General features: G+C 41.0%; 1 protein-coding gene across 7 annotated transcripts in view; it reads left to right on the top strand.

Annotated features, from left to right (window-relative positions):
- LOC138735679 (sodium/potassium-transporting ATPase subunit beta-1-interacting protein 3-like) overlaps window positions 1-24,283 on the top strand; it is a 178,980-nt gene that overhangs the window by 100,609 nt on the left and 54,088 nt on the right. For 6 of the 7 annotated variants that reach the window (XM_069883873.1, XM_069883870.1, XM_069883871.1 and 3 more), the window contains 2 exons: window positions 6,240-6,377; window positions 13,273-13,353. In XM_069883873.1, coding sequence (XP_069739974.1) covers window positions 6,240-6,377; window positions 13,273-13,353 — 219 coding nt within the window. Of the gene's footprint in view, window positions 1-6,239; window positions 6,378-10,713; window positions 10,794-13,272; window positions 13,354-24,283 lie in introns of those variants that run through there. The other variant, XM_069883869.1, reaches the window with a different exon arrangement.

Raw genomic sequence — 24,283 nt, 5'->3', positions numbered from 1 at the left:
GTGGTTTGTGTGGGCAGCTCCTTTGGTCGTTTAGCATTCTCATTGTATATGGGAAGAAGCTGTTCCTCAGCCTGGTGGTGCTGGACCTGATACTCCTGTGGTTCTTTCCTGATGGGAGCAGCTGAAAGATGCTGTGTGGGGTGGAAGGAGTCTTTGACGATTTTGGTACATCGTTTTATTTAATTTCAGGTAAAACAAGAATTTGGGCACTTCCTAAATTTGCTAAAAAGTGCATCTAACTATTATCTTAGAAGGGATTTATGGACAGCCAGGTTTTGAAATTTTTTGCAAATTTGAAGTACTGGTAGATACTTAGTGATTTTGATAAGAGATATGCAGGCGCTGGAAAACTGGAGAAATGCACGAAGAGCATATTGTCAGGTGACATCTATGGAAAGCAATAGAGAGTCAATGTTATGGGTCGAAAACCTTTCAAGAGGTTCATTTGCTCACGTTATTCCGGATTGAAGTGAGGAAACTCTTGGAGATGTTTGGAATTCTGCAAATATCAGCTGGTGTTAGATTAATTGCTAATTTTAGATCTAAGTTGATACATTTTCATGATTGAAAGACAACAAAAGATATGGAGAAAAGGCCGATACATAGAGATAGGTAAATTACTGAATAGGTTACTGGGCAGAATGGTCTATTCCTTTTCTTTTAGTGTTCCTAAAAGCTGGATTATTGGTTGGTGTCTCCAAAATTTGGGAGAATACCAAAATTTCTGATTGAACTGCGGTAATTGTGCACCATGGCAGTTTTTTAAAAATATAAGAGCCACAAGAAATTGAAGCAACAGGAGGGTGTTCCAGCACTCAAAAGGGTCATAATTAATTCTGGGGCCTGTGCATTTTATCTGAATCTCAGCCTTGAGCATTCTGAGCATCCACAGTCCTTTGAAGGTGGAAAATTTGAAAGTTACAATCCACTGTGAGAGAAATTCCTTCCGCCTTCAATCCTAAATGGTCAACTTCTGCCTTAGAGCGGAAAAAGAACTACAGATGTGGAAATTTGAAATGTAAACCAAAAAAAACGTAAGAAGCAGCATGACTGTCAGTGATTCAGGTCAAAGTCCATTTATCAGGAGAAATGGGAAAATAAAGTGGGGTGAAGAGAACAGTGGGAATGAAACACAAAAAGCTGCAGACAGATTTGTGATCGTAGTGGAAACACACAGAAATGCGGGAGGAACTCAGCTGGACTCGCACCGTCCATAGGAGGTAAAGACAATATTATCGATGTTTCAGGCCTGAGCCCTTCTTCAAGCAATAACCAAAGGACAAGAAAATAAAAACTGAAAACTGGCAGGGGGAGGAGTCCAGACCACAAAAATTGTTAATTGGGTATGATAAGAGGAGAGGAGAGAATTGATTTTTGGCTCTGTGGACGACCAAAGTAACTGCTCACACAAACCATCTGAGACTCACATATGCACAAAAGAATATTTATTTATTTGTATGGAAGAAATACTATTGTTTGTCTGTATGTGCGTTATGTCTGGTCTTGTGTCTGCATGTTTTGCACTGAGGACTGGGGAACACTGTCTCATTGGCTCAGATAACAATAAACTTGACTTGAAAAGAGACAAAGGGAAAAGTGAAGAGAGAGAGAGAGAGAGAGAAATAGCATGACTGACTGTTACTGAGAACCAGCCTGGAAAACTGAAGAGATTTTCAAGTATTTTGTTAGACAAGAAGAAACATTGGATTAAATTGAAACTGAAATACAGTATGTTGTCAAAAAAAAGACTGGTTATCTAATATTATTGAATTCAGTATAAAGTCCTGAGAACTGCAACAAATCTGGTCTGGGTGGAGATGAGCAGCTATACCTTGAACTCCTGCCCAGTGCGACAGTCACCCCTCTGCTCAATGTCGCCACCAATCCCCCTGATCAGCGCCACCACCACCCTCACCCCCACCCCCACCCAGTACCGCCACCACCACCCCCCCCCCACTCAGCACTGCCACCCCACCCACTCAGTGCCACCACCACTCCCTACACCCGCTCAGTACTGCAAAGAACACACACCTGTTTCTCCTATGCTTGATACCCTCATATACTCGGTCCATAGGGGGTTGGGGGGGGGTGGTGGATGACACCGCACTGGGAGACACTAACTCTAGTGATGCCATTGATGGAAGAATCAGGACCTCAAGGATTGATTGGACACTGAGTTGGAGGAGACAGGGTGATGATGCACTTGGCTGGGTGAGAAGATCAGGGATCCTCAAGGGAGAACAGACACTTGAGCTCTTCAAGTTGTAATGAAGCAGGTCGACTGCTTCTTGTGTTTGTGACCTGTCGCATCTGTGAATCATATATACATAAAAACCTCATCTGTAAGGATTTCTTTGGGTACCATTGTGTAGGCTGAGTGTCCTATGTAATGGATTACCTGAGGGATGAGGGAGCAGGAAAGAAAGTAGCAATAATTGGTGAAATTATATTGAGTAGCTGCAGGATAGAATTACCTGATCAGCTCTCCCCCTCACTGGATTTGCCCACTTTATCATTCACATTTTTTTCCTGAAATTAATTCCTTTGAATGCTTGCAGGATTAGGCACAGAGCACTGAAGGCTCTTAGTTCTGCTATAACCTTTGAGTGTAATAATCCATTCCTGACTCCCATGTCATTTTTGTTCTCTGATGGTGAATGCACTTCATTGTGTACATTGTGCTTCTCACGAACAAATCAGAACAGAATAAATGTTCCTACTTTGCATGGTCATATTGTGCCAGGAGCAGACAGAGCTATAATTATATTGTGAATTAAGACAAGATTAAGTGGCTCATGCAAAGACGCAGAATTTGTTTGGCAACTGTAATGTGCTTGAAGTGTAACATTGTACAAATACTTTAAATCTGGAACTAGTAAATGCCTTGCTGTTAAATGACATCCTGATGTTTTATGACTTCAACACTTTCGTGTCTTCATGAAAAAGAGAGTAAATTAATTGGCTGATGAAAGATTTCATCATGTGAATACCTCAAAGGTGGGGGGGGGGGGGGCAGAGGCTCTCGTTGATGTTCCATTGTGAGCTTGTCTATTTTATTTTGGTTGAGGATTAATTAGGTTTCCTATCAGCTCCCAGCACTGTCTCAACCCTCCTTTGGGAGACGCCCACTGAGTGATATATGTTTTGAGCAACATGGCAATGTACCCGGTTCAGCTACAAAGAGAGGGGTTCCGCAATTTAAATTTAAAAATGGGGAAATTGCCAAAACAAAAATCTCTGTTTCAAATAATAGTTATGGGAGGTGCGAGAAGCAATGCAGAGCAATGTAAATTGGACATGCAGAAGGCTTTTTATCTTAACCATTGTCTAACTCCTGCTGACAACATGGTTTTTGATGTGGGCCTGGATTATTTTTTTCAGAAAATCATTTGGAGCCTATTATAATGAGCAGTGTTCAACATGACTATGCTATTTTGTTTCTGAAGTCTGCAATTCTGTTTAAAAAAAACTTTGTTAACATTCCAAATTTCTGCAAGGCCAGCAGTGTGAGAAGATGAACACAGACATTCTCCCCCTCTGGTCTAAAGCTGCAGCCGGTGCTTTGTCTATTGGCCAATTGTAAAGCTGTAGTTTTCTTTTAGAAAAGAAGACCATTTGAAATTTTTGTTAGCACAGCGTTCCCCTCCACTCCTGGAGATGCCCGATAGCAATGAACACTGGCTGTTGGCAAGTATGTAGCAAGAAGCATCGCAGAATGATGAGTAGATATGAGAGTTTTTACTCAGGAATGTTAGCAGAACATCCCTTGTCGGTCGGTTCAGTGTCTTTACTATGTCATAGTGTGGTTATTACTAAATATTATAACTGAATAAAATACTTTTCTTTGATTTAATATTTTAAAATATTACAGTAGCTTTAACTTGATACATTCTTCTATCCTAGAAGTTCTTCTTTCTTTGGCTTGGCTTCGCGGACGAAGATTTATGGAGGGGGTAAAAGTCCACGTCAGCTGCAGGCTCGTTTGTGGCTGACAAGTCCGATGCGGGACAGGCAGACACGGTTGCAGCGGCTGCAGGGGAAAATTGGTTGGTTGGGGTTGGGTGTTGGGTTTTTCCTCCTTTGCCTTTTGTCAGTGAGGTGGGCTCTGCGGTCTTCTTCAAAGGAGGTTGCTGCCCGCCAAACTGTGAGGCGCCAAGATGCACGGTTTGAGGCGAGATCAGCCCACTGGCGGTGGTCAATGGGGCAGGCACCAAGAGATTTCTTTAGGCAGTCCTTGTACCTTTTCTTTGGTGCACCTCTGTCACGGTGGCCAGTGGAGAGCTCGCCATATAACACGATCTTGGGAAGGCGATGGTCCTCCATTCTGGAGACGTGACCCATCCAGCGCAGCTGGATCTTCAGCAGCGTGGACTCGATGCTGTCAACCTCTGCCATCTCGAGTACTAGAATACTAGAAGTTACTCCCAGTAATATTAGCAATGGTGCTTTATCTGGTGTTTTAATATCAACTTAGTCATTTTTTGTGTTATTTTGTATCTTTGATTACTCTTTGGTTTGATTGAACTATTTTTGATTTGTTGAGAGTTCACCAGATGTTTTCGTGTCGCATTTACCAAACATTAGCAGTTGTGAGCCCACAACCGTTGTAAGTGTTTTATGAGCATTGACATTGGTTATCTGTATTGTTTCACAGTTATATGGTTATTAATATTGGATGACACTACTATGCTATTTTCAACAGTACATTTTATGTGAATGTAATATTCTCAGCTATCAAATGAAGCCAGAAAGTAAAAGAAAGTTTAGTATGTTTGCTGTAAAAGAGTTTAAGTGATATATTGCATTAGTAATAGTTTAATATTCTGCCCAACTGTTAAAGCTGATGGAAAGTAAAAGGAAATCATTTTTAACAAACACTCTCTGAGCACTCAACTGTGTAGGTATAAGTGGAAACTTGGGATGGAGATTTAGACACACACTGTGCCTAATGCACTGCTTTGAACTAAATATCAAACACAGACATTCTCCTACTGTTCAAGTAAGCACATTTCTGGATATTCAAATGATCTATGTGCATGATGGGGATGCTGGTGGAGTTATTTTCAGAGCAAGTGCATCCTGAGGGCATAGAAAATGGATAACTTTCTAATTCATGCTCGTTAGGTGAGCCTTTTTTTACAGAGAGTGCATGTTGGAAGTTGCCCACGTGGCCAGGAAACGGTGAGCCATGAAATCTCAGTGGCTTTCTGGTGGGTGATTTCTGTCAATGGGAGGTCAGAAGAAAGCCTAGAAATTTGGGTTCAACCTTTCAGTTGCATGTGGAGCTTGCTTCCGTTTGGGTGACTGGCAAAATATCACAACATGATCATGAGAGTAATTTTTACCTTGATCTACATGGTAGAACTAACCTCCACCATTTCAATGGCAGACACTGGGTGTGTCATTGTTACAAGGAATCATGGGAAGTCAAGCAGATAGTTATTGGAATTCTCTCCATTGCCAGCCTTGGGTTCGGTGTATAAAAAGGGATAATAGGGTCCTCAGTGTGTCTGCCACACATGCCGTTTCCTGACACCATTCACGTACAATCAGTAGGCCCTTTCAAACTGCTGTGTGACATGGGGTTAACCGGGCAATTTTCCTGGTTTTTTTTAAAAATTTTTTATTTTTTATTTGCAATTTTCCTGGTTAACGCCCCAGTTGCACAGCAGTTACAAAGGCTCTTATCCCGTCAACCTCATTGGAATCCAATCAGGTCCCTGACCTACCTCAGAGATAGTCAGTGAACCCAGTTAAACTCACCTAGGTCGTGTCCACAGGCAATTTGAAAAAGAAAATAGCTGACCTGCTTATTCTGGTGATGCCAGCGCTTGCGTGCGTGCATGCGTCTTGGGGCAGCCAGCATCCGAACATCTGGAAGTACTTTCGGTGAGTATGTGACATGTCATTGCGGGGGCGGGATCCCCCTTAAATCTCCGGGTTGGCGATTTAATGGGTCCATTCCCCTGCAATTTAAAAGGTGCTTCCAGCACCTTCTCCCCAGTAATTGCACCCAGGCCACAGGAGGGCTACCCAGGTGGTGCAGTTTAAAAGAGGCTGGCGACTATGTAAAACTGCAGTATTCCTACAGGATGCAAAGCTGTGCAGAACCATCTAATTTTTCTCCAGAATGCATCGAAAATGATCTCTCAACATATAATCATTGATTATCCACAATACATATGTGAGAATAATGTAAGTGTAACTTTGTTTTCTTTTTCTCTTTTTTTCCTTTGAAGCTTGCTGCTTTGGAGAGACAGATCTTTGATTTCCTGGGCTATCAATGGGCTCCCATCCTAGCAAATTTCTTGCACATCATTATTGTTATTCTTGGCCTTTTTGGTACAATTCAGTACAGACCACGGTACATTGTGGTGGTAAGTACGAACTCTTCATTTTTCCCATCATGTAACCCTGACCAGCCAATGTCATCGTGGCTAATGAAATGTTTGATAAAGATAGGGTGTTCTCTGGTATTTTAAATATTCCTCATGGTCTACATTCTGCTTTTCAATAGTTGCACCCTAGAAATGCACACAGAAAATAGGGAGTTTTAATAGCTTCATAGATGTCATGAAAGGTTTTAAAGCAATTTTTATTCTGCTCAATCTCAGCTTCCCTCTGAAATAGTGCACACAATACTCATCTCTTTCAATCGAAAGCTTGGGGTCAGCAATAATACTTGCTGTGTCAATGTCTCCAACGTTCCATGAATAAACTGAAGAAAACTGCTAGATAACTCAGCTGCCACAACAACAAAGTCACACAAGAACATTCCCAGATCCCAGCTTTCTTCCTAGATTCCCAGAAGTGCTGCAGTATTTCAAGTCCTAAAGCCAGAACCTTAATGCAGCTCCCTCTCTCATTAATCAGGTAACAAAAATGACATTTGTGGTGATGAGGGCTCTGCGTCTGGTACTTGTGACTCTGCTTTTGCAATCCCAGATCGAAACATCACCATCCCAAAACTTATGATAACATTTCCAGTTTTGTGGATACCACTTTATGAAGATCAAAGAACTATTCTCTTTTTCCTTGAGGCCACAGATGAGATTACATGTACTTCCAATCATTCTGAAACCCCATGATTGTTTTATCTATTTTATCCACTTCTGATCAAGATTTCCTGCCTCTTTTTTCTAATTGGATACCAAAGGCTTTGTTCTTAATGCTTTCAATCAATAAGATCCCTTGGATGGTAATCTGCTGTCCTAGAATACAGTTTTAATCCTCCAAGTTTCATCCATTGTGCCTTATGTTGTACATAAATACTGTGCTACCATGTCTCATGAGCCAATGCAGTGGTCTTCCCCACTTTCCATCCCAAATTCCACACACGATTCCCTTGTCCAAACTTGTGCTCCACTCTCCAGCTCTTCACGTCACCAATACCCTCTGTCCTTTTACATCTTGGCAGCTAAATATCCCAGGTCTATTCTACCTGCTCTCAATGTGGAGGGCTGACCAGCAGATGAGAGGGGAGAAAAAAATGGACCACATTTTTTTTTTTACACAATTTAATGAGAACAGAAGAGCAAGATTGATAGTTAGATAGGAAAGTTTTTCTATTGAAAAAGAAGTCACCTCCAAGCTTGAAAAGATGAACAGATCAGTGTTGGTGTTTAGTTCTTCATTATTACCAAAGGTTTGAGAGAATTGACATCTGGCTCTTAGATATTACTGCTTTTAGGGGTAATCATTCACTATACAGTAGAGACTACAGTGCTTCAGAAATGATGAGAAATCATTCAGGGGTTTAAACTGGACACTTTCTAGAACTTTTTATGGGAGATTTAAGAGTGGGAGTCTGAAAGATTTGCTGATGGAGTGACAGAGGAGCACAAAAGGAATTCTTGTGGAGTGGACCTGATGTTACATTTCTCATTTTTTCTAAAACTTAATTGGAAAAATCTCTATCACTCATAGAATTAAAATTCAAGATTCCTTTATTGTCATGTAATAACACAGGTGTAAAATTAAACAAAATTTGCTTTAGTCTGCCATAAGGCAGAGAAAGAGAAGCAAAGGAGAGATCCCCAGAGTCACCAAAGGTTTTGCCTCCAGTGCTCCCACAGCCTCTGCAGCCACACACGCGATCATCAAAGACCCAAACCATCAACAACCTAAACTCCAGATCCAAAACTCTGACATGATCAGGAAGCCTTCAGAGCTCTTGGCACCCTCTTGAATCCTGGTGAATACCTGGTATCCCTTCAGTTAGTCACGAGCCAGTCTGCAGTCTGGTATGAGTCTTTTGCTCACAGTTGCCAACAGCCCACAGCCTGCATGGGTACCTTGTCTCAACAGCCCCACTGCCTGTGTGTTCTTCAGCCATAGAGACCCTCACTGGTCTGCTGCCATGCTCACCATCCTGTGGTTCATCTCCTCTGCTTCTCCATCCCAAATGGGTGTTGCTCTCTCCATGTTCCGGTACCCTGCGCCAGTCCTCTGCTTCCCCGGAGTCATCATGGGATCACAGAATGGCCACACATTTTGCCTCTGTAGAGTTATTTGAAGTAGTTCACCAATTAGTCCCAGTTCCCTGCTCTTTATCATTGCTGTGCAATTTACCCTTTTCCAGTTCTGCATCCTGCTTCTGAGTGGGTTTCCAGTATCTTTAGAGTTAATAGGTTCCAGAGATGAAATTTACTTTATTTTTAGTGAAACTCACTGTGTTCAGCTTCCCCTTCTAGATTGCTCATGTGAATTTCCTTTCTGCTCAGTTACCCCCTTCATGGTTTTAAATATATTAATTAGAAAGCTCACTAATCTTATTTCTTGGAAATAATGATGTTACACCTTGTTACACATTTTGGTCAATTGCTGAAATTAATCTTGATAAATTACCATCCAATGTTTGTCCCTAAAATTAGAGTGGAATTCCCAAAGATCTTCATGTCTGATATGATCATGAATGCACATACCTAGAACAATTCTTACCCTCTGGGAGCACATAGGAAATTGTGGATGTTCAAATGTCATACTCGACCAGCTGAAATAATCTTTGAGTGCACTTCATCCCATTTATTTTTGTCTTGAGATGTTGTTTGCAAGGAGAGGATGTGCTTTATTCTGAAATGTATTATAATCAAATAGAATTTCCAGGTTCTCCCTATATAGCCAAAGATGTGAAATTTTCTGGAAACCCTGGCAAATCTCTTCAGAGGTGTGGTGGAAAGTGTGCTGACTGGCTGCATCACGGTTTGGTGTGGGGATACCAGTACCCGAGTGTAAAGCCCTAAAAAAGGAAGTGGACACAGTCCAGTTCATCACAGGCAAAACCCTCCCCACTATTGAGTATATCTGCATGGAACGCAGCTGTTGGAGAGGAGCAGCAATCATTAAAGACCCTCACCACCCAGCACACGCTCTGTTCTCGCTGCTGCCACAAGACTCGCACCACCAGGTTCAGGAACAGCTATCACCCCACCACCATCAGACTCCTCAATGACAAACTCCATCGCAGACTCTTACTTTGGCACTTTATTGATTTTCTTTTGTTCTCTCTGTTTTACAGTCAGTTTGTTTACTTTCATTATCTGTTGACAGTTCTTTTATTTGTTACATGTTTACACAGTGTACAGTTTAAATTTACACTACCAATTAGTGGAAAATCTGCAGGAAAAAAGGAATCTCATGGTTGTATGAGCTGTCATGTATGTTCTCTGACAATAAGTCTGAAAACTTGAAATATGAGTTAAGCTGTGTACTATTATCTTTGTGGTGGCACAGTGCCACAAGGACGAATTATTAACAAGGGATCTCAAAGGCAGAAATGAAAATTGTGATTGTTTAAAACTGAGGGGGAGGCAGAAGTCTGAAATGTACACCTACATGGGATTTATTTGGAACTTTGTTCTGGAATAGTGAAGAAAACAATTGGAAGAGAATATCCAATGCTTCTGGCACTCTTGTCATATGATCAGATGTGGAAGAGAGTACTTGTTTCTGTCATTCATTGGTTTGCTGGAATTGTGTGCTGAGGCCCTTTCTGACCGTTTCTACACACGGTTGTTACTGATCCGTTGAGTTCCTTCAGCATGTCTTGCCCAAAATTCCAACATCAGCAGTGTTTCTGTTTCTCTTTGCTGGAACCATGCTGTAGCATCAGAAGTCGTTGAGATGACCTCCATGGTTAAGTCAAGTAACTTCCTGACACTACTAACCAGAGTCTCTTATCTATGGATAGTCAAGTGAGAAATCGAAATGAAATGAATATATTCTAGTACTAGCAAGAACCAACTCTTCATGATAGGGAAAGCAGATGATGAGAAATTGGGAGTTTGTTCTGAATTCTTTCAGAATATTATGGTTCTATTTAGTTAAAAAAAAATTTAAAACATTTTAAGATTTAAATTTAGCGATATAGTATGGACCATGGCCCCATGCTGTCTAAATATAGTTAGGAACCCCATATATTTTTGCAGGGTATGAGGAATCTGGAGCACCCAGAGGGAAACTCACACGGGGAGAACATAAAAACTCCTGATAGGCAGTTCCAGATTGAAACCCGGGTCACTGTTGCTGCAAGAGTGTTGCACTAACCTCAATGCTAACTGTGTTCCCCAGTCTGAAACCTTACTAAAGACTGAATTGGGATGATTGATTATGGTTGACTGAATCAAAAGTCTGGAACATGACAGCACTGATTCTCTTCATGGAGAGCTCTCTTTGTCCCACCCTGACTATACACTCTTCTCCCACTTTTGTCAGGAAGAAGAAACATGAGTTTGAAAACACAAAGGACAGTTTCTTTCCTGCTGTTATCAGACTCTTGAATGGACCTCTCAATGGTAAAATATGATTCTCCTGCACTGTTTAACTGCACTTTACTCTATATCCTGCACTTTGCCCTTTTAACATTATACCTTGCAATTTTTAACAGATTGCAATTTTATTCCCCACATCTTTATTTTATTATACACTACTTGCTATACTTAAGTATGGGTTGACTTGATAGCAAACCTTTCCCTCTATCTTGGCACACAAAACAACTTAATTCAATTACACTATCATATTTTACATGATGACTTTCTTATTGATAAGGAGCTTAACTTCTTCAAAATGGATTGTTTTACTTTTATAATCCTAGTTTGTGCATTTTAAAATAGGAGGCTAAGGATTTAACTCCCTTACCTGAAACATGAGCATGTCATCTAGAAAAAAAGATATTTAGCGCAAAACTGGTGGAATTAGTTTCAAAACATGAAAAAAAAATTCATGCAGCTTTTTGATACCATGATCCAAACCGATCAAAGTGCATAACATAAGGGGCAGAAAGAGAACATGATCACATTTATATGGTAAGCAGTGACATATCTGTCATCTCGAAACTAGACTAGCAGCACAGTATAAATCATCGGATGATTATGTGAATATTTTGCATTCAAATCTATTTCTGGCTGGCTCAATCATTTTTGATTGATGAAGGTATAAAGATGTAGATAATGATCTAATAATGATTGAAAGTAATGTTTTCCATAATACTTTTACACTCTTTTTCAATTGAATTTTCAATAATATTGTTCCAGCATCCCAATGTCATTATTGACCCTAATTCAATTTAATATTGCAGCATTAACATTGCAATTACCATGTGTGAAAAAGTTGAGCGTCTAAGTGTAACTGAAAAATTATCACATTATTCCACAGTCGCAGCTGCTATTAAAGAATCAGAATTTATTGTCATGAACAAGTCGTGAAATTCGTTGTTTGCAGCAGCTTCATCGTGAAAACATTCATATTATAACCATCTTACCACATTATTAAAAACATTTAAATAATACTGCACGAAAATTAAGACAGTGTCCTTGGTTTATTGATTATTCAGGAATCTGATGGCAGTTGGGATAAAGCTGTCTTTGTGCCACTGACTGCTCGTCTTTAGACTCCTGTACCCTTTTCCTGATGGTAGCAGAGTGAAGAGTGCATGGGCTGGGTTGTGGGGGTCTTTGAAGATATAGAGGCTGCTTTTTTAAGACACCACTTCATGTAGATATTCTCGATGGAGTGGTCTGGTGCCTGTCATGTCGCAGGCTGAGTTAACAAGCTTCTGGAGTTTATTCTTTACCTGAGAGTTGGCAACTTCATACTAGGCAGTGATGCAGCCAGCCAGAACGCTCTCCATGTTACATCTGTAGAAATTTACGAGAGTCTTTGGTGATATATTGAATCTCCTCATAAAGTATCGTCGCTGGTGAGCCTGCTTTGTGATTGTATCAGTGCAGGGGATCCAGAACAGATCCTCGGAGATGTTGACACCCAGGAATTTGAAGTTTTTGACCCTCTCCTCTACTGAGCCCTCGATGAGGTCTGGGTCATGTTCCCCTGACTTCCTCCTAATGTCTACAATCATCTCCTTGGATTTCTTGATGTTGAGCGCAAGGTTGTTTTCTTTACACAATTCAATGAGCTGATCTATCTCCCTCCTGTACGTTTCCTCGTTGCCGATTGTGATTCTGCCGACAACTGTGGTGTCATCTGAAAACTTGTAGATGGCATTTGAATTGTGTCTGGCCACACAGTCATGGATGTATAATGAATAGAGCAGTGGGCTAAGCATGCATCCTTGGAGTGTGCCTGTGTTGATAATCAGTAAGGAGGAGATATTGTTTCCAATTCGTACTGACAGTGGTCTTCCGATGAGAAAGTCAAGGATCCAGTTGCAGGGAAGGGGAAGGGTACAAAGGCCTAAAGTTTATAGCTTCTTGACCAGCACTGATGGAATAATGGCATGGCATTGAAGGCTGAGCTTTAGTCGATGAAGAACAGCCATATTTATGAATTGCTGTTTTCGAGGTGATCCAGAACTGAGTGGATAGCTGTGATAATGCATCAGCTATGGAGCAATTGTGATGAAAGACGAATTGCAGTGGGTCCAGAACTTAGGTATGGGTTAATTCTGGCCATGACCAGCCTCTCAAAGCATTTAATCACAGTAGAAGTTAGTGCTACTGGGCATTAAACGTTGAGGTAGCTCAAACTACACATCTTGGGCTCCAGGATGATTGATGCCCTTTTGAAGCAGGTGGGAACCTCTGACTGCTGCAGTGAGAGGTTGAAAATGTCCATGAACCCTCAAGTTAATTAGTTGGTGCAGATTTTCAGTACCCTGCCAGGTACGCCATCAGGGCCTGACACCCTCTTGAATGGTGTTCTGACAGAGACAGATATCACAGAGTCCTCAGCCTTTTCAGGGATTGCACAGTTTATTGATCTTTCTCATATGGATGTGTGAACATAATCTTAAATGTCTTGCTTCTATTTCTCTAGTACGCTGTCTGGACAGCTCTGTGGGTCACATGGAATATATTCATCATCTGTTTCTATTTGGAAGTAGGTGGTCTATCAAAGGTAGGTTTTTTTTACTATGTCAAGGCAGATATTACTTGACTCTACTACTGATCCTTTAACATTGTTCTGCACTTTCTGTCATAAAACAAATCAATCAATTTACAGTAAAATCCCCGGTATCCAGAATTCAAGCAACCAGCAACCCTACCAACCAGCAAAAAAATCGAGGAAATAAATAAAAGAGTAAAAATTAAAAAAATAAGGATAAATAAAATTTTAAAATTGTTAATGTTCTCCAAAGCAATACACAACCCCTAGGTGATGATGGAGGCATTCAGCCAGCAGAGCACCAAGATCGTGCCCCACCTGCAGCAGCTGTTTGAATTAAGTTTGAATAAAGTTGTGTTTGAAGAAAATGCCAGCGACCAGGATGAAGAGCTGGCCGATGCTGCTCTCCGCTGGGGTAACTCTCCCAAAGTGTCTCCCTATCCCTGTCCAGTCAGAGTCCTTTTCTTTATTAGACAGTAAACTTGGGGAAGGGTAGGTTAATTATGATGGTGACATGTTTAGCATAGCAGTTAGTGCCAATGACTGGGTTCAAATTTAAATTAAAATGTTGTAAATTACAGGAATTATCTGATTAAAGTGAACTTTACAAAATTAAACACTACAATACTGATTTTTTTTTCCAAAATACTTGAATTTTGCACGGTCTTTTGTCGTTTAAATGGTGTATTTTTAATGCAGGTGTTAGGCATTATAAGAGTGTGCCTTGGTCAACTGGAAAATTTGCATTCCCAGCAACCGCGATCCCCGTAAGTGCTGGATACCGGGGATTTTACTGTATTTAGTTCATGGTGAATGTGAGCTAATAGCAGGCAGAGGTTTGGGTTACCATGTCGTTCTTGCACCTTTGCATTTGGATTTGAATCCAACAGGATTAGGATAACTTCAGGCACTTTTTAAAATAGATTTTGAACCACTGCTTCGACTTCAAAGATTTGGAGATCAATCACCATTGTAGTTCTGGCATATTGGGGGCAGGAAGGTTGATCTCGGAGCTGGAATTAAAATGCACATTCCCTGATCACAGCATCCCATGGGGGGTGTTGTGCTTGAGGAGGATGCAGGTTGGTGTCATTATGGACCTCACTCTATAATGACCTAAAACAAGGTTGGTAAATGTATTTTTAAAATCCATGATGGGATTACAATAAAGGGCAGTTTGCTCTCTCTGATCTAATGATTTTTGGTATTGATTCTTGTGTATAATGTTTGAATTTTACATCTACTTTTTACATTAAAAGACCATAATTTTAAAGCAATTTAAAAACTAATTATATTTGTATTAAAATGATATTTGTTATAGATAGAGAATTTAGGTTAAAAAGGCTTAAGTTAAAATGTGATGATTAATCATAAAAGGGAAAGCCAGAATAGACAGGGAGCTTACCATAAAAGTTCAGCTGGACAATGTTATAACAAACAGAGATCTTTCATGGTCACAAAGAGACATGTAGGAGCCAAAGATTGATAAAAGAGTGAAAAACAGAATTTAGTGTGTGCAGAGTTCGTAGTGTACGTGACTAACATGATCATTACAAATGCAAGTGGACTTAGAATGATTTTGCACAAACTAACCAATTAAAACAGTGTTAAAGAGGAGGGGAAGGACAAGCAAAAAAGGTATAAAAATCAATGCACTGTATGTATCGGGGCTTGACTTGGCGAGAAGCCAGTTGAGTCCAACTCTGCAGACTTGTAAATAAAGCTTGTCGTGTCACCGACTTTAAAGAGACTCATGTGTGAGAATTTGTACTTCTGACAATATTGTTACAATGTTCTAATGAAGAACCATTCATTAAAGGGCTGAGCTTTGTGCTTTAATTGGTGTTGGGTTTAACTGCCTGCAGAACATCCCTCATGGGTTTATGACTGTCATCTTTGTTTTAATAAGCTGACACAAAGTGTGATTGGCACCCTTAGAAATTTGATGTAAATTGTTGGTCAGGGAGTGGTTGAAGGTGGGGAGTGACATTCAGGTTGTACCTGTAGGTGAAAGTATTGGTGTGTTCCTTTGGTCCTGAAACGTAATTTCAAATCTAATTCAGAAACAAGTGATGACTGTTTCTATCAGCTGACAATTCTGATGCTAAGGTCCTAAAATACAAAATGAGATTGGTCATGGGGGCCCTCCATTGATAATGATTGAAATTTCACACAGTCAGAGATATGCAATAAATGTGGCTGTAGGGCAGTTCTGTGTTGGGCCAGAGCTACATTATTGGCACAGATTTCACCTGAAAGTAATTGATGTTCAGTTTCTCAGTTACAAATTATAATGAAAGAAATTTTGTACCTGTAGAGCTCGTCGAAAGAACCAAAGACTTGTTGATCCAAACCAAGGCTTTTATTAGCAAAAGACAGGAGCTCTTCACAGGTGGCCGACCAGTTCGGAATGATCCGACCTGGCTAGGGACACAACCCTTTAAGGCCCAGACAGTAGGCGTGGCTAAGCTCTCAGCCAATCGCTGTAAGCACAGTCTAGATACTGTAACTATATCCATTGGTGATAGGTCTGCACTATCACAGTACCATTTGAAAATAATACTTACTCTTCCACTTACATTGTACGTACTTCACTGTTGTTTGTCAGAAAGAAAGAATTGAATATCACTTGTATGACATTTGAACATGTCTGCAAGTTGTCTTAACCATAGCTCCACATTGACAGAGCAGTCAAAAGGTGACAGAAGAGGATTGGCAATCTCCACCCCTACCCGTGTTCTATATTCATATTCTTCAAAATGAATTTGACCTCAGGCAAATGCCACTTTGTTCCCATAGGGAAACTGTAATATACAACTTTCACTGGTGCACTCTTCCATTCATGTAGTCTGCCAACAGATAGCCATGTTTTTCTGCCATTTCCAGCATAACTAAGGTACGATATTTATTGTTGTCTGGGTAATTTGTTGTCAATGTTATATTGCACTGGAGCCATAGATAGTCATCGAGAGCTTAAACCCAACCTTATGGGTGTTAATTAAATTGCAACATTATGAAGTGGTGTTTGTAGCACACGACTATATTCACAGTAGAAAATTCAGAATAACTCACACAGTTTTCTGCCTAATAGAAAGGAAAATCATGAGAGAGGTTGGAGGTGATGAGTGTGCATTGTGGATGGTCAGGGACAGGTGAGGGGACAGGCTGTGGTTTCCACTCACAGTGGCTGATGCTCCAGGCTGGGAGCAGATACTGGTGAAATGGCCATTTATTGACCACAGTGTATGCACTGTCCAGTTTAATGTATATAAGATTAATGGGAATTAAGAGTTTACGATGTGAATTGCAAAGTTTGTTTGAAATTTAGGTTCTTCTCAACTTTATTGTGCTCAACTATTGAGGGCCACAGCAAGGCATAGTGGTGAACGGTGATAGACAATTCACACTTAGTTGCCACACATTAAATGTTCAAATGTACATATGTCATGTCGGACTCTGGCTTTACCCTACCCTCAATTTAGTTTATGTGTCGTCTGAGTCCAGCGTGCTCGTTGAATGAAGTGATAGGAGAAGGTATTCGGTTCAACAATCAGTTTATTACACAGCACAAGAATAAAATTTAACAGAGCTCTGGGTCAGTCATTAGTTCATAGGTCACCTGCACTGAGCTATTCCCCAAGACTGACCTCTACTGTCCAGTCTCTACAGTTTATATAGATCCAAATTACCATACAGAACAAAAGTTGGCTTCCTTTGCTAGATTTTTTACATAAAGTATATCACCAGCAATTTCCTATTCTACAGTTTATCTCGGGTGTAGATCTCTTATCTTAAATCCTCAAGATCAGACCATTCTATTGTTTTGAATAGAAATCAATTCCTACCCCAGATATTTCCAATCATCGTTCTGATCCTGTCTGGCCAATTTCTTCTGTTCTCCTTAACACCTCCTCATGCCTTAATCTTCTTCCTAGACTGGCTTTCCATTCCCTTTGTTTCTTATAGGATACTCTTTGTTCTGGTCTGGCCTGTGTCTCCTGTGCTACTGAACACCTCCTTCAGTTTGAGCATTCCTCCTAAATCGTTTTATCCATTTCCTCTCCCTTGTTTATTGGGAGCAGACAATTCTACCCCTCCTGGACTCAGCCAACTTTGCTCCATGCTGTGATTGCCACTTAATTACCTTACTCTTTTCCCTTAGCCATGAAGTAAATATAAAATTGTTACATAGTCATATATTCCGTGATATTTTAGCCCCTAGATTCCAACAGTCAACACACCCCATCTGACAACCAGTGTTTGGATCGGGGATGCATCCAGGTGGTCTTAAGGCTGTCCCTCTGTTGAAAAAGGGTGTTTGTAATGACAAGCCGCTGTTCTGCGCAGAGCTCCAACAGGAGGCGCCCATTGTCGTTGCACTTGCCGACACCATGCTTGCCCAGGATTCATGGCCAGGTTTCTGAGTCTTTGCCGACGCGAGCGTTGAAGTCGCCCAGGATGACAACCTTGTCGGCTGTAGGGGTGTGTTGAATGAGGTTGCGCAGGTCAGTGTAGAACTTGTCCTTTTCTGCTGGTTCCGCCTGGAGGGTTGGAGCATAGACACTGATGAGGGTGATGCGACGCTTGTTTTGAAGGGGAAGTCGCATGGACATGATCCAGTACGAGTGGCATGTCGGGAGGTTTTCGAGTTTGGAGGCAATGGAGTTCTTGACCATGAAGCCTACACCAGATAGGCGTCGTTCATCCAAAGGCTTGCCAGACCAGTAGAGTGTGTAGCCCGCGCCGCGTTCTTGGAGGCTGCCTACATCTGCCAGGCGGACTTCACTGAGAGCGGCTATGTCGATGTCAAGTCTGAGGAGTTCATGTGCAATGAGGGCAGACCGACGTTCAGGTCGGTGGCTGTCAGCCTTGTCTAGCATGGTTCTGATGTTCCAGCATGCTAGCTTGAGTTTGTGAGCATCATTTGAGGGGGTGGACGTGGAGGGGGAGGACGTGGAGGGGGAGGACGTGGATATATATACCTATATCTATATACCTGCTGGTTAAAATCATCAGGTTATTATCAGAGGAATTACACAAAACAAAGGCGAGAAATCAGACTGCTCAAACTACAGGGGAATCACGTTGCTCTCCATTGCAGGCAAAATCTTCGCTAGGATTCTACTAAATAGAATAATACCTAGTGTCGCTAGGAATATTCTCCCAGAATCACAGTGCGGCTTTCGCGCTAACAGAGGAACCATTGACATGGTCTTTGCCCTCAGACAGCTCCAAGAAAAGTGTAGAGAACAAAACAAAGGACTCTACATCACCTTTGTTGACCTCACCAAAGCCTTCGACACCGTGAGCAGGAAAGGGCTTTGGCAAATACTAGAGCGCATCGGATGTCCCCCAAAGTTCCTCAACATGATTATCCAACTGCACGAAAACCAACAAGGTCGGGTCAGATACAGCAATGAGCTCTCTGAACCCTTCTCCATTAACAATGGCGTGAAGCAAGGCTGTGTTCTCGCACCAACCCTCTTTTCAATCTTCTTCAGCATGATGCTGAACCAAGCCATGAAAGACCCCAACAATGAAGACGCTGTTTACATCCGGTACCGCACGGATGGCAGTCTCTTCAATCTGAGGCGCCTGCAAGCTCACACCAAGACACAAGAGAAACTTGTCCGTGAACTACTCTTTGCAGATGATGCCGCTTTAGTTGCCCATTCAGAGCCAGCTCTTCAGCGCTTGACGTCCTGCTTTGCGGAAACTGCCAAAATGTTTGGCCTGGAAGTCAGCCTGAAGAAAACTGAGGTCCTCCATCAGCCAGCTCCCCACCATGACTACCAGCCCCCCCACATCTCCATCGGGCACACAAAACTCAAAACGGTCAACCAGTTTACCTATCTCGGCTGCACCATTTCATCAGATGCAAGGATCGACAATGAGATAGACAACAGACTCGCCAAGGCAAATAGCGCCTTTGGAAGACTACACAAAAGAGTCTGGAAAAACAACCAACTGAAAAACCTCACAAAGATAAGCGTATACAGAGCCGTTGTCATACCCACACTCCTGTTCGGCTCCGAATCATCGGTCCTCTACCGGCACCACCTACAGCTCCTAGAACGCTTCCACCAGCGTTGTCTCCGCTCCATCCTCAACATCCATTGGAGCGCTCACACCCCTAACGTCGAGGTACTCGAGATGGCAGAGGTCGACAGCATCGAGTCCACGCTGCTGAAGATCCAGCTGCGCTGGATGGGTCACGTCTCCAGAATGGAGGACCATCGCCTTCCCAAGATCGTATTATATGGCGAGCTCTCCACTGGCCACCGTGACAGAGGTGCACCAAAGAAAAGGTACAAGGACTGCCTAAAGAAATCTCTTGGTGCCTGCCACATTGACCACCGCCAGTGGGCTGATAACGCCTCAAACCGTGCATCTTGGCGCCTCACAGTTTGGCGGGCAGCAGCCTCCTTTGAAGAAGACCGCAGAGCCCACCTCACTGACAAAAGGCAAAGGAGGAAAAACCCAACACCCAACCCCAACCAACCAATTTTTCCTTGCAACCGCTGCAATCGTGTCTGCCTGTCCCGCATCGGACTGGTCAGCCACAAACGAGCCTGCAGCTGACGTGGACTTTTTACCCCCTCCATAAATCTTCGTCCGCGAAGCCAAGCCAAAGAAGACACAACAGTAAGTTTGAAAATTGTTGTTCGGGGATCAATGACCAATAATGTGAACCAATATGGAAACCAACTATAAAAATGGGCTTTTTGTCAGTAATTGATTCTAAATAATAATGTGATTAAAATACTATCGAAAATATTTGGTGATGAACCTGAATTGATATCGAAATAAATATTGGAATTACAACACAAATACATTAAAGAAATGAAGATGATGAGCTAAAATAGTGAGTATTTACAGAGGAGAATTTGGATACTGTTTGCAGCATTTTGGCTGAGAGGATAGAGCAGTGATTTTTAACTTTTTCATGCCACTCACATACCACCCTAAGTAATCCCTTACTAACCACAGAGCACCTATATCGTTGGATGGTTAGTGAGGGATTACTTAAGGTGCTATGTGAGTGGGGGGAAGAAAAAGGTTGAGAACCACGGGGACTGTTGAAAACAGGTTGTTTAGAAAAGCATGGGAATAATTAACCTGGACATAGATTTCAAAATAGAAGGTAGTGTCACACTGGAGGGGGACGCAGGATGGAGGTGTTAGAAATTGAAGTACCTTTAAAGAAATTGCTCGAGACAAAAATTGAGAACAAAGAACATTTATTTTACAACAATGCAAAGTTGGGTGCTTCCCCTTACCCTGGGAATACACACACATAATGGAGCTCACCCAACTTTTATACAGTCAATTTCAGTATCAAAGTGCCCTCCCCCTTACATTCTTCTGCCCCCTGAATGGGTTTGGCATAGGCAATCCTTCCTGCCTACGTGCAGTTTCAGTACACTTGGAGGACCAGGGGGTATCCTGTGGGTGTCCCATCATGTCATTGTCCTTATTCACACCTTCCTGATTCTCGGGGCTACAGTCTCTTGGTATGCAGAGTTGACTCATCCTATCTAGGGTTGGCTAATTTAATATGTATAAATCTGTGTAAGGTTAGCTAATTAGATATGTAGGACTTGGTACTTCTATCTAGGGCTAGGAGACCTTTATCTGATCCAGACTACCTCAACTTCCTACATTCTATTGTACTTTACCATTCCTTTTCTTAGTCTTATGGTGGCTCTTGTCACAAAGAAGATTCTTATGTTAATCGTGCTGACTCTGCTTTCCTGCATCCTAATCCACAAGCTCATCCTGTTTGTACTGGTTACAGCCATTAACTGATGAATTTTAGTTTCTTCCATGTTCATAATTTTAGATCAATTTTCCCATCTCTCACAGAGGGATGTAAAATATCTCTATGTAAGACTGAGAGTGTTAAACGTTTGATGCTTGATTGGTAAATATGAATATAATTTTCATAAAAATAGAATCCTGATGAAAGATGAATGGTTATATTTTTGTCTCTGAGAACTTGTGCCAAGTTCAGTGTATGAGAATGTGAGAAGCAGAAGTACCTTCACAGAAATTGCTCGAGACAAAAATTGAGAACAAAGAACATTTATTATACAACAATGCAAAGCTGGGTGCTTCCCCTTACCCTGGGAACACACACACACACTGGGGCTCCCCCAACTTTTATACAGTTGATTTCAGTATAGGAATACCCTCCCCCTTACATTCTTCTGCCTCCTGGATGGGTTTGGCATTAGGCAATTCTGTCTGCCTACGTGCTGTTTCTGTGAACTTGGAGGACCAGGGGGTATCCTGTCTGTGTCCCATCATGTCATTGTCCTTATTCACAACCCTGTCTTTGTTCTAATTCACACCTTCCCGTCCCTCAGGGCTACAACCTCTTCATATGCAGAACTGTCTAACTATGTATGTGCAGAACTGGCTAATTCTAGGCTAGAAGACCCTTATCTTATTCAGACTATATTTACTTCCTACATTCTATTATCTATTATCTATCCTTATCTTACTCATGCTGGTGAACTCTAGAAGACCCTTATCTTATTCAGGCAGGCTAACTTTACTTCCTACATTCTAATATCTATTCTTATCCTATTCATACTGACTTTATTCATTACACATATTAGTTTCCTCAGCTTCATTTTTTTATATCAGTTTTACTCATCTCTCACAATCCTCACTTTTCTTTTAGATCAGTGTTACTCATCTCTCACAAGAAGAAGGAAATGCCATTTTTATTCTGAAGCAAGTCTAAATTATGCTGTGAACATTAAGAGTTGGTTGGTGCTCATGTGGCAAGTCCAGCAATTAACTGAAGAATGACCTTTATCCAAATTGTTTAATTTCTCTCTCCACTAGCGTTTAGATTTCCAATGATTGATGTGCAATGCCTTAGCAATTTAAGAACCAATGAAAAAGATAATGTATTTTAAGGGGTGAAACCTGAAAGTCTGCAGACGTAGTAAAAATACAGAAATTCGAGAGGAACTCAGCAGGTCTTGCAGTGTCCATAGGAGGTAAAGACATTTTATGTCTTATTTCATCTGGTATTACTGTATCATCTTGTATTACTGTTTAATTGAATATTTAACATGAACAGGAGTGTTTTGTTCATGAAGAATAAGGGTGCTGTGTCCTTTAATTCTGTCTATCTTTATCAGATTTCACTGAATGAATACAAATGGAACCATCAGTGATGTTACTGCAGTTAATAGACAAGGTTGACTCAAGGCCTTTTTGCTTGATTTCTTTTGAATTGATTGATGAAAACTACAGCCTCTCCTGACGAAAAGGAACATTGTTGCATTGTGTTGTATTTTGACTGAGAAATGCATTATGGTTTTAAAAACACCAACTCCCAGTGAAGGTATCCATTAGCTGCTCAGTATTTTCCCAATATGAAGTACACCACTTGTAATAACCATTTTATAAAAAGTTAATAATATATATTTATACTATTTTGTGGCTTCTGGATGTCTTAATCAGTTTACATATATTAATGACTGTACTTCAAAACTATTTAAATTTGTAACAAAATTAAGGCAACAATAATTCACAAAAATAAATCATTCATCAATTCAAAGCTAACAAGAACATTACAGAGAACAAATACTTTAAATGCACACGCCTGACAGCAAATACAGAGCCAAAACAGACCATGATATTTTAAGTGTTGTCTCTTTAACGAGGTAATCAAGGCTCCAGAGTAAAATAAAGGTGAGAGAAGAGAAACATAGGCTGAAGTCAAGCATCAGGAATGCTGTCTCCTGTCATCTACATTTACAGTGAAACCTCTGGTATACGGCACCTATGGGAATTGATAGATGCCAGATAAATGTATTTTCCGGTTGCTTGAGATTTACTCTTGCAATATTAAACTAATACAAGTGCATTGAGAATAAAAAGTTTAAAAGATAATAGTCAAAGTTACTATACTGTCCTTACACTGAACAATCTTCACTTACATGAATATATAAATCTTAAAACATTTTAATTCTCAGTCACATTCTTTGAAAACATTTAACCATTGCTGCATCTGCAAGTTCCTCCCCCTCCATGGAGCTGCCCGAATGACAAACAATAACATTATAGATAATTAACCCCCCCACTCCCACAAGTTTACAGATAAAGCCTCTGACCTGGACAACTCTTACTAAGCAGGGATAAGGAGACACTTTAAGAGAGTTATCCCAACAGCGAACAGAATCAATCAGCTCTTCATCCTGGGCGACACCATTGCAGTTTCACAACTTTATTCAAACAGCTGCTACAAGCAAAGCATGACCAAGGCCCTCCATCCGCTGGCTGAATATTTGCTTCCATCTTCACCAAAGGTTTATGTGTCTCTTCAGAGAACAATTAAAATTGTAAACTTAATCTTATTTATTTTAATGTTTTCCTTATTTTCAGATATTTAGATCATCTTATTTATGTTCATGGAGGTGAAGATGAGACGCCAATCAGGACTGTGTTGCAAAAATCAAATCTAGAATAAATAAAGGCATGAATACCTTTCTCTTTCGAGATAAGGTGCACTTTATTTGAAGAAATGCAATGTTCTGCTTGTGCACTTCTGAGATACTTGCATTTCACAGTCATAAATGCAAATCATGGACATTTGTCATGGCCATTAACTCTTGGGGGTAATACCATGCCTACACATCAGGAAACCAGAAATTCGCACAAATCTTAGCTTTCCTTCCAATACATTTCTGTTTTCACCCTCCTAATATGACTTAATATGACTAATATGACCTTATGCTGGAGGAATTCAGCAGGTCTCGCAGCATCCATAGGAGGTAAAGATATAAAAGCGACACTTTGGCCTGAGACGTTCTTCAAGGTATCTTGAAGGGCTCAGGCATGAGTTGGTGTTTTTAAAACCATAATGCATTTCTCAGTCAAAATACAACACAATGCAACAATGTTCCTTTTCGTCAGGAGA

The sequence above is a fragment of the Narcine bancroftii genome, chromosome 6 (assembly GCF_036971445.1).
Source record: "Narcine bancroftii isolate sNarBan1 chromosome 6, sNarBan1.hap1, whole genome shotgun sequence".
Taxonomy (NCBI): Eukaryota; Metazoa; Chordata; class Chondrichthyes; order Torpediniformes; family Narcinidae; genus Narcine; species Narcine bancroftii.
This window is presented reverse-complemented; position numbering and strand designations above follow the sequence as displayed.